This window comes from Scomber japonicus, chromosome 5 (genome assembly GCF_027409825.1).
Source record: "Scomber japonicus isolate fScoJap1 chromosome 5, fScoJap1.pri, whole genome shotgun sequence".
Taxonomy (NCBI): Eukaryota; Metazoa; Chordata; class Actinopteri; order Scombriformes; family Scombridae; genus Scomber; species Scomber japonicus.
In genome coordinates, this window is record NC_070582.1 from 6502762 (window position 1) to 6514915 (window position 12154).

The following is a 12154-nucleotide window of genomic DNA, read 5'->3' on the forward strand; positions in this document are numbered from 1 at the left end:
TTTACTTCCTTCCTCCCTTCCTCTTTTCCTTTCTCCCTCCCTCCCTACCTCCCTCCCTCCCTTCTGCCTTCCTTCCTTCTTTCCTCCTTCCTTCCTTCTATCTTTCCTTCCCTCCTTCCTACCTCCCTCTTTTCCTTCCTTCTTCCTCCCTTCTTCCTCCCTTCCTTAACTCGAGGACAAGAGGAGGGTTAAAGTCTAAAGTTTGAAATGAAGTTTTAACAGAGGTGCACATTCTCGTATGTACACACAGCTGTTCCAGAGTCTCGTGAATGAACTGAATGCAGCGTTACTGCTGGCTTTACCCCCCTCGCAAAGAACCATGATGTCATGTCAGTGAAACAAAATGATCTGGGCATAAACTGATTAATGACCGTGTCTTTAAATGTCAAGTATGATAATGTGACAACTGAATGGTGCACATTTTGACAGGTTAACTACTGTGTTTTAAACATTGGTTAAACAATCAAATTGACACCAGTGGAGGATTCCCTGAAACTCCACCCAAAAGGCACCTAACTCCAAATATTTGATTGGAGAAGTCTTAATGAGTATGACAAATTAAAGATTCATGTGACAAACGTGCTTGTCTTCTCTCATAGGGTCTATCGTCACACAACAGTAGGCACATGACCGTAAGTCAGGGTAAATAAAGCCTACATTCGCTTGAGGCAGACCAGAGACATTTCAGCTGAAGGGGAGATTACAAAATAACTTAGCCACTCTCCTTTTACACTCACTGTAATATTCAGTTTCCGTGGTGATGTGAAGCGGTAGTTCACGTTGCCCCCTTTAAGTCTGCAGTCAGAGTTTTACTCCCACAGTGTGTGTTTCTGTCTGAAGTCCACTTCGCTCCCCTCAGAAGCAACTACACACCACCTTGTCGTGTTCACAAGAATGCATCTAACTACAGAGGCGAAAATAGAGCTGGGACTGAAGGAGCAGGGGACCGACAATCCCGCATTTGGGGTAAGTGAAGTGTCATCTTAGTTTTTTCTTAATTCTTAATTTTTGGTTTGTGTCACCAGCAAAATCTAACTGTCAAACTCTGGGTGAGGATGTGGGAATAAACACAGCTACATGTGAATCTTCTAAATGTGAAAAGTTTTGATATAGTTATTTATTATTTTTATTATTATTATTATTGAATGCATTAATTACCGCTCCCCACAGTAGAGCATGGTGCTATTTTCTTCCAGCATTACACCAGCGAGAGCTAAAAGTAAGCCACTGTGGAATGTGAAATGACTAAAGTGTGGTCTACTGATATTCCAGTGGAATCAATTGCATGGTTTCAAAGTATGTGGTTAATATCAGTGTTGAATGTAGTTGAGACAGATCAAAGAGCTCCAGGCTAAAACAAGAAATACTCTTTGATACGACTTTAACCAAGAAACATGAACTGAATAGAAGATACTGAAGTGGCAACCTGTGGTTTATGTATGTGTGTGTGTGTGTGTGTGTGTGTGTGTGTGTGTGGTGAAAGGTCTTACTACATGTGGAGTTCAAGTGTACACAGCTGATTCCAGGGTTGTTGTTTCCCCCTTTTTGTTTTCTCTCCATCCAAATGAAGTGAAGAATTTAGACCAGGAACACAAAACAAACAGCCTCAAACAGCAGATGTGTGAACACGTCAACATGCAAAATATTTTTCCATGTATTGTGTATTACGTACTTGACACTATCCGGTACAAGGCCCAACATTTGAACTTCCATCATAAAATAAATTCAAAAGATTGAGTTTGTTGAGTTTGGCATCCAAATTAAGTTTTCATTTAGCCTTTTCCTTCTCAGTAGCAGCTGCCTAAATCTGAAAGATGGTTATGATTTTCAAAAATAAACAAAAAAATAAAATAAGGTTATGGTTCTACTCAAGACATCCAAGATACATCATCACACACTAGCAGATATTCTCATCCTATAGAAGACTTGATTTTAACAGCTGATTGTGATATTTAGTGCCTTTTTAAGATTTTCTGCAGTGTTTAGAGCTAGAAACATCAAATGCATTTAACATGTGACCGATCCCGGCAGTCCCTACTTTTGGCTAATAGATAACTGATTCAAGCCATAATAAAATGGAAGCAGATGAGGATACATGTCTTTGACAGCGAGACCAAACAATTTGTGCAAGTGAAGCAATCAACAGCGTAGTAAAGTGTACTTTTTCAATTCTGTCTGTTAGGTGATGAGAGCCATATCCTATACCTCACATGTATGTACAGTAGATGCCTGCATTTCAGTTTTATAATAATTTAATGGAAGCAAGACTTTTATATATTTAGCATACCTGATACAGATTTTGTGTTTTTGCTCCCATGGTCACATTTGTAAATGGGTGAACAAATATAGTTTTTTTTCTTGCTGTTTAAACAAGTAAGCTTTTGTCTGCCAGTGTAGCTTGCAGTCCAGGGGCAATTAGGAAGAGCCCCAGACCATTTAGGGTTTCGGGTATCAACACAAAGTCAGAGATGCAAAAACTCCAAACAAAGGCTGGAGTCATGTGAAACAAAAACTACTTATCTGCTTAGCTTACTTCTCTTTTTACCTGTCTTTAGACTTTGGCATCTTCAGGTCAGAGGAATCTTGTCACGGTACACTACATCTGATCCTTAGGCTTCACATTGGCTGGTTTGATGTTGATAATAAGGTTTGAGGATCATTCTAGTATTTTAGTCATTGCAAATCTGTAAAACTGTGGTCATAGCAGTTAAACAATTCACTTAGAACAGTTATTATGCTTAATATGAAAATATCTCACCTAAAAATAGAACAGTAGAAAATAAGCAGCAGTATTAATAACGAGGATAGAAAATATGCCAGCGCTGTTAAATATGGCAAATGCAGTATGTATATTTGTTCATGCATGTTCATGTGAGAGTGTGGAAATCAGTGAGCACAAACTCCGTCAAGTGTCTGCTAGTATGCTGCACTAACAGTATGAACAGCTCAGTTTAGTTCCCTTAGAGTTGAGGTTATCAATGAAATTCAATTCTAGATCGTCAGTAACATTTTTGAGGATAACAATGATTATCATGCCTTATATTGTAGCTATGTATATCAAAATTTAGAAAAGACTCAAAGCAGGAAAAGCAGGTTAATGGGAGTCTAGTAGCCACAGAAGAAGAGATACTGTAAAAATGTAGAAAATGGTACACATTGGCAATTCTGAATGGTTTGATTCAACACTGATGTATCTGCTGTTGGCTTTAATGGAGCCTTGGTGAGCTTGACCTCAGTGTCAGGTTAGCTGCTGGGCTGACAAGTTATGTGAGTGTTTTTTCTGTGAACTTGGTTGTTGGACAGGAAACTCTGGACAAACAGTACATTTCTCAGAGCTGCTGCTGGACATCTGCCCATCTGCCTATCTGCCTAATGCATAATAACTTTGTGGAGTTGCCCGCCCACCGTTTTTAAGAAAATGAGTGTTGAGATGGTTTAGACATTAAAAAATCTCAGCATCAGACTGAACATTTACCATCAGCCATCCGGGAACACACAGTGAGCTTCAGTTACTGACTCAAGGAGCCACTTGAAGAACATCCATGTAGTCAGCAGAGCAATCGGTCTTTCATCAATCCGTATCATCCCAGCTGTGACGTGGACGACACACATCTCAGCACATGATGCTGAGCACTAAATAATCACGCTGTCCAGCTTCAGTGATGATTAACCACACTTACTGGACCACGCTCTATCGTATTAATATTTTACTGTGCTCGTTCTTCACTTCATGCTGTACTTTATCTTACAGGAAAGTACTTTAACTAGCTCCAGTTTCCAGAATGTAAACAGTTACTGTATTGATATTTTAACCCTCCTGTCGTCCTCCCGGGTCAAATTGACCCCGTCTCTTTTGACTGTTCCTTCTTTCCTTCCTTCTTCCCTCTTAAATTTTTCCTTCCTTCTTCCCCTCCTCCCCTCTTTCTTTGCTCCCTTCTCCTTCCTTCCTCCCTCCTTACTCCTTTCTTTCTTTCCTTCCTTCTTTCTCTCCTAAATTCCTTACACCTTTCCTTCCTTCCTTCCCTCCTTACTCCTTTGCTTCCTTGCTTCCTCTATTCCTCCTTACCTCCCTTCCTTCCTCCTTTCCTCCCTCCCTCCTTACTCCTTTCCTTCCTTCCTTCCTTCCTTCCTCTTTTCCTCCTTACTCATTTCCTTCCTTCTGTCCTTCCTTGACCTGAGGACAACGAGAGGGTTAATTCTGCCTCTGCCAGTATTTTTAGTAAAGCTTTCGACACTGTCTCTTATCCAGGTCCAAACCAAGTGTTTTACATGAAGAATATGATTTAAAAACAGCAAAAAGCATTAATGTAACATAAGATGTAGAATAATCCTCACTAGATAATACAGTACATAGAATGCATAACAGGTATAACCCACTGAATAATACTAATAATGTATAAAAATAAAGTTAAAAAAATATAACACATAGAATGCATATGCAATGCAAATCAAATAATAAACAACATTTTGAAAGAAGCAGCAATGCATTGAGAGTTTGGCTGTATGAGGAAAGTTGTAGCTAGTTAAAAGCTGAAAGTGCTAAAAGTTAATAGATATGTTTTTTGCTGTCTATTAAAAACTTTCGTAGCTGTTCCATAGTTGTAAAGCATAGTTGACAAATGCTGTGTTCCTTATTTTCTTTCGGCTCTTGCTGAGAACCTCCAATACACCAGCTAAACATGATTGCAGTGTTCTTGAGGGCAAAGAGTTAACAAGGGAGTTAGCAATGTAGCTTGGTCCTAACCCATTAGGGCTTTGTACACGAGAAGGCCAACCTAAAAGTCAATTCTAAATGTTACAGAATCCAAGTGCAGAGCAGCTAAAACTGGACTAATGTGCTCCGTCTTGGTTCTAGCTGCAGGGTTTTTTTAAGCATCTTTTAGATTTATGAATGGTTGCACTTCACCTATGTTTCTTTGGAAAAATTGTTAATGCGGGACCGGAAGCTTAGATCTGAATCTAGGATACCACCAAGACTTGTAAACTTACATTTCAAAGCCAGACAGACCAAGCAATTTTTCAAGATGATTGATTATTATATCATGGTCAACCGTATCAAACACTCCACATAGTAGACTTATGACCTACAAGATAAGAATTGAGATTTTTATTTTCATCAGAATTTAATCTGAAGACACTGTTTGTTTTAGTAAAAGCAGTTTCAGTCATGTGATATGTTCTTAAGCTTCCCTGAAATAAATTTAGTTTATTTACACTTTCAAGTTTCTTACTAAAATTGGATTATCAGCTTATCAGTGTATTACAGTCTAAATTGGGTTTCTTTAGAAAGGGTATTACAACACTTCTTTGGAAGGAATCTGGGAGGATGCCTGTTTGAACAGATGCATTTATAGTTTTTAGGATATGATTTGAAACACTGTTGAACACCTTAAAATGCTGTAACCACGGAGACAACACATACGATGCAATGGTCATATATGGTGACAGCCTAGTAAAGCTCAGTTAATTTAATACAAGTTAATGTTCTGATGAGTGGCTTCATTTAAATGTTGGCTGAGTTCAAATCTATTCAGTAATGTATTTCTTATTAATATGATTGTTTATGTCTTCATTCAGGATTAATCTATCTAAATGATCATTTTGAGGACAAGCCTCTATCAGTGTACCAGATGTTCTGTGATTTCTATGCTGTGTTTGACTATGCCAATGAAGTGCCATGGGGTCCGTCTCATCTCTGGTGGATACCTGAGTGGTGATGACTATGGTTCTTGCTGTTCAATAGTTCATCAGTTTGACAGAACTTCAGCCTGGCAGTATTAACTAATTCCTTGAGCAAGGTGAGGAAGCACTTATCCACACAGTCTTGTTTGGGTTTAGCATCCCAAGATCATGATGTAGATTGCTGCCAAGGAGTCTGGATCTAATGATGTTTGGATGAACTCCATCAGGTTTAAATTGGTCCTTAACCCTAACCCTAACCCATATCCAGAAGACGTCTGCTAAAAGATTCAATACCTTTCCCAAAAGTTGGTATTGGTCAAGAAATGTGTGTCTGTTGCAACTGACAGTCGCTCAGTTGGCAACATCTCTTTTAGTTCCCTGACAAATGTGTTATTTTGGTTTTTGCCATTCTTACATGCTTGGTTATAGAGTCCCCCAATAAGAAGTTGTGCCAGCCTCAGGTGCAAAGTTAGCAGTGTTTCTTCTGGCCTACCAGTAGTTTCTAGACTATTTCTTGGGTTTGATTAGCCTTAACAGTAATTATTATAAGTCAGACAAGAGGCTTTTGGTCTAACGCCAGTGCTGTGCCGGTAAAAAGCATCAGGGAAGGCTGGTTTGGGAACATCTGTAGCTAATCTAGGGCAGCGGAGGACCTCAGACCAAGCTGATGCTAATGCTGGTGTGCTAGTAGGGCTGGGTGCCGAACCTTGAAACGTTTATGGCATCAACTGAATTGCTTAGAGACTAGTTAGCATCAATAAATAAATAAATAATTGTCATTCGGTAGCAAATTTCGATACCTAGCAGGAGTCCGGTGGTCTGGAACATTCAGCTCTAGCTTCTCAACATAAACAGCAATGGCAGAGGCAGCAACAGGGTCTACAGTGAATTCATCAGCAACATGAAGTTGGACCAAAACATGTTAGCTGCAGGTAAGACAAGATGAAGCTGTATTAAAATATTAAAGACAGTGGTGGTTCAGGGGCTGGCAAACAGCTGACGGCTGTCTTCTGAGGCTCAGGTAATGCTTGCTAATGCTAGCTGTTTTGTTACATGTGGTGATATGGCCACACGGAGACTCCTTTACTATGTTACGCCCATTGACCAGCCACCGAACCACCACTGTTGTGATGTAAAACGATAGGCACTACCATTGTCTTTTATGTTTTGATACAGTTTCACCTTGTCTTAACTGGGAAGGATACCAGAAAACAAGAACACATCACACTGAGTCATCTTTACACTAACTGGGTTCATTGGAAAACTTAACTTATCACTTGTAAAGCCCAGAATGGTGTGGCGCCAAGCTATTTTTCTGACCTTTTCAACTCCCCCTGTGCCATCACGGTCCCTGAGGTCCTTAAATGCTGCTCTCCTGGTGGTTCCTAAACCCTGGGTAAAAACAAAGGTGAGTGTTTCCAATCAGGGCCCCCAGAGTTTGGAACAATCTTCCAGAAGATATAATGAGGGTGAAGTCTATAGCTTGACTTGACTTATATACTCTAGCTTTTCTTTGACCCTTGTATTATACTTCCTTGTTTTTACCCTTGTAAACCTTGTTTTGAAAAGGGGCTATGCTAATAAATTGTACTATTATTATTATTATTTTGTTTATTTGACAGCTGTAGTAATTAACTTCATTAATAAATATCATGTGGGGACAACTGAGAAAACCAGTTCTAAGTGTGTATGCAGGGCTTTCACACAATATTTATTTTATCCCTGCAGACAATGGGATGTGTTATGAAAGAACATTTTAAAATCAATAATTTCAGTGAACACCCTCTAGTCTGAAAACAGTGAACCTTGAAATTTAAGCGAATAAAACCTGGCTAGATTTTGTATCTGGATGAACAAACCCATGAAACATTACTTCCACTACTTCCACTGCTTCCTGTCCTCTGGTTACAGGAGTACTGGAGTGCAGGTAGATAACCACTAGATGGAAGCAAGCGGCTGTGTAATCACTGAAGCGAGCACTACCTGCTGAGAGCTTTGCAATGTGAGAGTAAATCAAAGACACAGAGGAAATGTGGTGCAGATGGGACCATATCTGCACGGTCTGCCTTTGTCATGTGACTCTTGTGTGAGACAGATGCTATAATGAGATGTGCACAAAAAGGTATTTTCTTTTTGTTTGAAGTCCTGACTGAATGCCAGACTCACCCTCTGTGTCACAGCAGGTTTCACATTGATTACTGCAGCATGTGGCACGTCCTTAGATGTAGCTCTTTGGTGTGAAATATCCAAAAATGGGAGTCTGACTCAAGCCGGAGTCTTGATGTTATCTTGCGTTTTGGCTCGAGTATGTTTGACACCCATAGAGTAAGATGGTGCAATAGTCATATGTGGAGAAAAAGCCAGATAACGAGAGGCATCAACCACCAATATCAGTTTTGAAGGAGGCTTAGAAGGCTTATTTTGTTTCTTAAGCTCTTTAACCATAATTATCTGCAATTTTGCTCAGGAAATATTAACTTTGGGCCCTAACCATTAACTTGACATGCTAGATGGTTTGTAATCTTGTCTGATGTTATAATTTTGCAAATCCTCTCGTAAGGTAACCTAACCCTAAGGTCAGGGGCTACAAAAGGCTTAGAAAAAAAAAGTACAGTGCACACAGTGAAGTGAAACATAACCATCCAGGTTCTTTACGCAGTTATAAAACCAGGGTTCAGATTGAGGGTGTAACGGGGGTGTTGTCAGGGGTCCCTGACCCGCAAAAAAGGAAGTTCAAATTTTAGGAATCTCATGCTATTTTACAGTATTACATTACAGGTTTTCTGTAAAAAAAAATCAAAGCCCTGTCATAATATGTCTTTGTCCTTTTCATCCACTTCCAAAATATATAGATCCCATATTTGTTTAACCTTACTGCAGGCTATGTAACACAGAGGCTTCTTGTTTAATATGGGCTATTTTATGAACACTGTTATCCGCTGCATGTAAAGACACCTTTTTCATCATTTTTTAATTTTTTCACTTTATAAAGCACCTTTCCTTTTTTTTTCTCATTGTGATTTTGAAGAAAACAATATGAACTACTGCATGTTTCAGAGTTTCTAGAACAATTTCTTTGTTAAGCTATTCTTCTCTTTCTTTTTACAAGATTCCAGCTGCATTTGCCACACCCTTTCCTTGTAATGTCAGCTCACATGTCAATACTAAACCCCCCATCTCTTCCACTCTCAAAATACCTCCCTGAATACCTCTTTTACAATTAAAACATGGGTGTCCTCTACTTACTTGCTTACACTTCAAACACACGGACACATCCTCAAGAGAGTCTGTTCAAACCCTTTTGGAAACTGATCTATCCCATGTGGACTGTATTAAGAGGGAACTGACCTCTTTGCATCTGAAGACAACTCATGGGTCACATAAGACATCCCATATTACAGAGCATCTACATATATAATAAAGAAAATATAATCCTGTATAATTCTTTAAACAGATTTTTAAAAGTTTGGGCTACAAAATATTTTGTTGCATGTGTTACACATTGATTTTACAGTGTACACGCATGTAACTACCACATCAGCCACACTTCAAACAGACATATCCTTAGAAGTGTTTGGACAAACCCTAAGGAAAGTGATCTGTCCCATGTGGCCTGTTTTAAGAGAGAGTTGACCTCTTTGCATTTGAAGACAGCCCCTGGTCTAACATATCAAGTGGCCCTTAAGGATCACTCTGTCTTAGTAGTCACACTTACATCCGTCATCATGGGCGATCGCTTTTTCCCAAAGGATGCCAAAGAAACTCCACTAAAACCCTGGATAAGACAGGCTACCTGTTCATCACAGGGATACAACTCTCACCTACAACCAAGTGTATGGGGAGAATTAACTTTCAATATTAGTGACACAATGGTCTTTGTTTATACATAAATAAAATGTTTTACCATTTGTATTTTGGAGGTTTAGATTTGTGGACTTGGTTACATTTTTGTTTGGAGTTTTGAGAGTCGATGTTGTGTTCAGGCGCTATGGGAAAACTTAGACATCTTCCTTTTTGGCAGTTAAATTGCACATTTTTCTTGTCGTATCAAACAGTGACTATATCCTCATCCTGACCACTTCATGGTAGATGGACATGCTTATCAACCACATTTTGTTTATAAATCCTCATGAGTTTTTAAAATGCTTGTATGTGTGTATCATGAAAAACAAATATAAAACACTATAGCATCAAGATTTATTACTCTCTATACGAAACTACCTGACTGTCCTTTTCTGTTTTTGGAAGCTGGGAGAAAAAAAAAGCCAATGTAACTTATCAACAAACCTCTTCACACCAGAGAACCACACTTTATGTCCATTTTTCCTTTATGGTGTGCCTTGTGCTTGATCTCATCAAAAATATTTACATAGCAAAGATAAATGCATCTTTCCAGGAATTAAACCCATTTAAGGATGTAGGAGAAATACAGATAAGATCTCCAGTCTCACCATTCGTTTGACATTTTTGTAAGTTTAAATTGAGGTGAGTCTAGCAAAGGTTAATGACTGAGCAAACATAAAGTATGTTATTCTATCCACACTTTGATGTAAAATATCTTGTTACTACCATATTCGTTTCTGGCGCTGTTAGCATCATATTCCAGACATCTGAACGGTGGTCAAAGACAAAAATAAATGTAAAGAGGTCTGGACATCAGAAAATGATTAAGACTGAATAGCTACACAACAAGGGAATGGGTTGAAGGGAATTCAATGTGTTTTCATCTGTTTAATTTTAAATCTATTAAAATCCACCCCCCCAAAAAAAAATGAAGAAATGAAGAAAAAAATCATGTCACACTTAAATACTCAGCAAGTGATCACAATCAAAAAATAGTCTGTTAGAGCGATGTTGCAATGAGCAGACTGATAGTTTATTATCGTACCAATCAGTGAAATGGTTCATGCTACAATTATTTTTTCATTCTAAACACAATTCATAAGTTTCTGTTGACTCATATGCTTGATCAAAGCTTAAGATAAATTCAGAGGTGACAAACTGCACCAAAACAGTAAATACATTTTTGCATTCATCTATCATTCAATACCAGGAAAGTGAGTAAGGGATGGTGTAATGTAAACTGTTAGATCCATTAAAAGAACAGCAGGATTGTCAGTTTGCAGATTTCAACGAACTGAATACCCTCCCCCCTTCCTTTCCGAACATGTAGAAGAAACATTGGTGACCATGAAACTTTGGGGGCAAAAACTGCAAAAGGCCCTCTCTTAGAACCAGTGTCTATTTCTGGTCTGTTGAAAAAACACGGAGGGCTCCATGGAAGAAGACCCGCTCTGCTTATTCAGATATAAAGGGCTCATTCAAAGATAACAAAAACACAACAATTCTTATTTTCAGGTTTCAGATCACTGTCTGTGAACCAGGGCAGGAATTTCTCAAGGGGCCACAAGGGCCACGGCCCTCGGGCCCTCGCAATTTGGCCTTGTGCCCTTGAAAAAAATATCTGCCTTGAGGCTACAGTGGCCTTGATGCCCCCCCCCCCCCCCCTTCACTGCCCCAGTTGATTTTGCGGTTTTGTAGTCAGCCTCTTGGCCAGAGCTGCTGTGTCTGACTGTCTGAATTTGACCCTGAACACACTTGTAGCTCTACCTCCCGCTAGCATAACACAGACAAGCTAACAGTGATATTAAGTTTAAGGAAACAAACACAGACAAGCTAACAGTGATATTACGTTTAAGGAAACAAACACAAACAAGCTAACAGTGATATTACGTTTAAGGAAACAAACACAGGCCGTTGGTTAAAACATAAATCTACATCATCTGAGGCAGAACCTGCTCAGAACAAAACAGCGGAGGCCGAAAAACAAATGAAAAAAGCGCCATGTGATGTCAACGTTAACAATGTTAATCCTCAGGTGACTGTGACGTTACTATAGTAACAAGTTTCAGGTTAACCAGCTCAGAGATATGAACGGCTCCAACTAAACAGCTGATATTAGCGGCGCAATGTGTAAAATGCTATGTCAATTTTAAGTCACTCAGATGTTTCTCATTCAACAGACCTGAAGAGAGAGAGAGTGAGGCAGATTCAACAAAAACGTGATGCTAATGCTACTGAAACTGAATATAACTACTTAACTATATAACTTGTAATTACTATATAGTTCAGAGAATAAGTTAACTAGATAAGATAGACTCAATGGCTTCCAATCTAATTTAATCCAATACAGCAGCTCTGCTATAAATTCTTATACATTTTTTGACAAGAGGGTGAAAATTCTGCTTTATTTTCATTATTGAGTGATTGTGGTGTGTAAGGGTGCATTTTATTGAATAGCGTTCCTAATATTTTGTCCACTCCATTAACATACATAGGGAGGGCAAACTATTGGGAACACCATTCAATGTAATGCACCAAAGTACACCATCACCACTTAGTATGACCTCAGTAATAAATAAAGTAGAATTATCCATTTTTTAACAATGTCAACAAAAACTGAAAATGTATA

General features: G+C 38.8%; 1 protein-coding gene across 1 annotated transcript in view; it reads left to right on the plus strand.

The window, feature by feature from the left end:
• The first annotated feature begins 894 nt into the window (after positions 1-894).
• Positions 895-12154, plus strand: part of si:dkey-106n21.1 (solute carrier family 23 member 2) — a 43450-nt gene continuing 32190 nt past the window's right edge. The window contains exon 1 of the mRNA XM_053319474.1: positions 895-966. Within this exon, the coding sequence (XP_053175449.1) occupies positions 895-966 (72 nt within the window). The remainder of the gene's footprint in view (positions 967-12154) is intronic.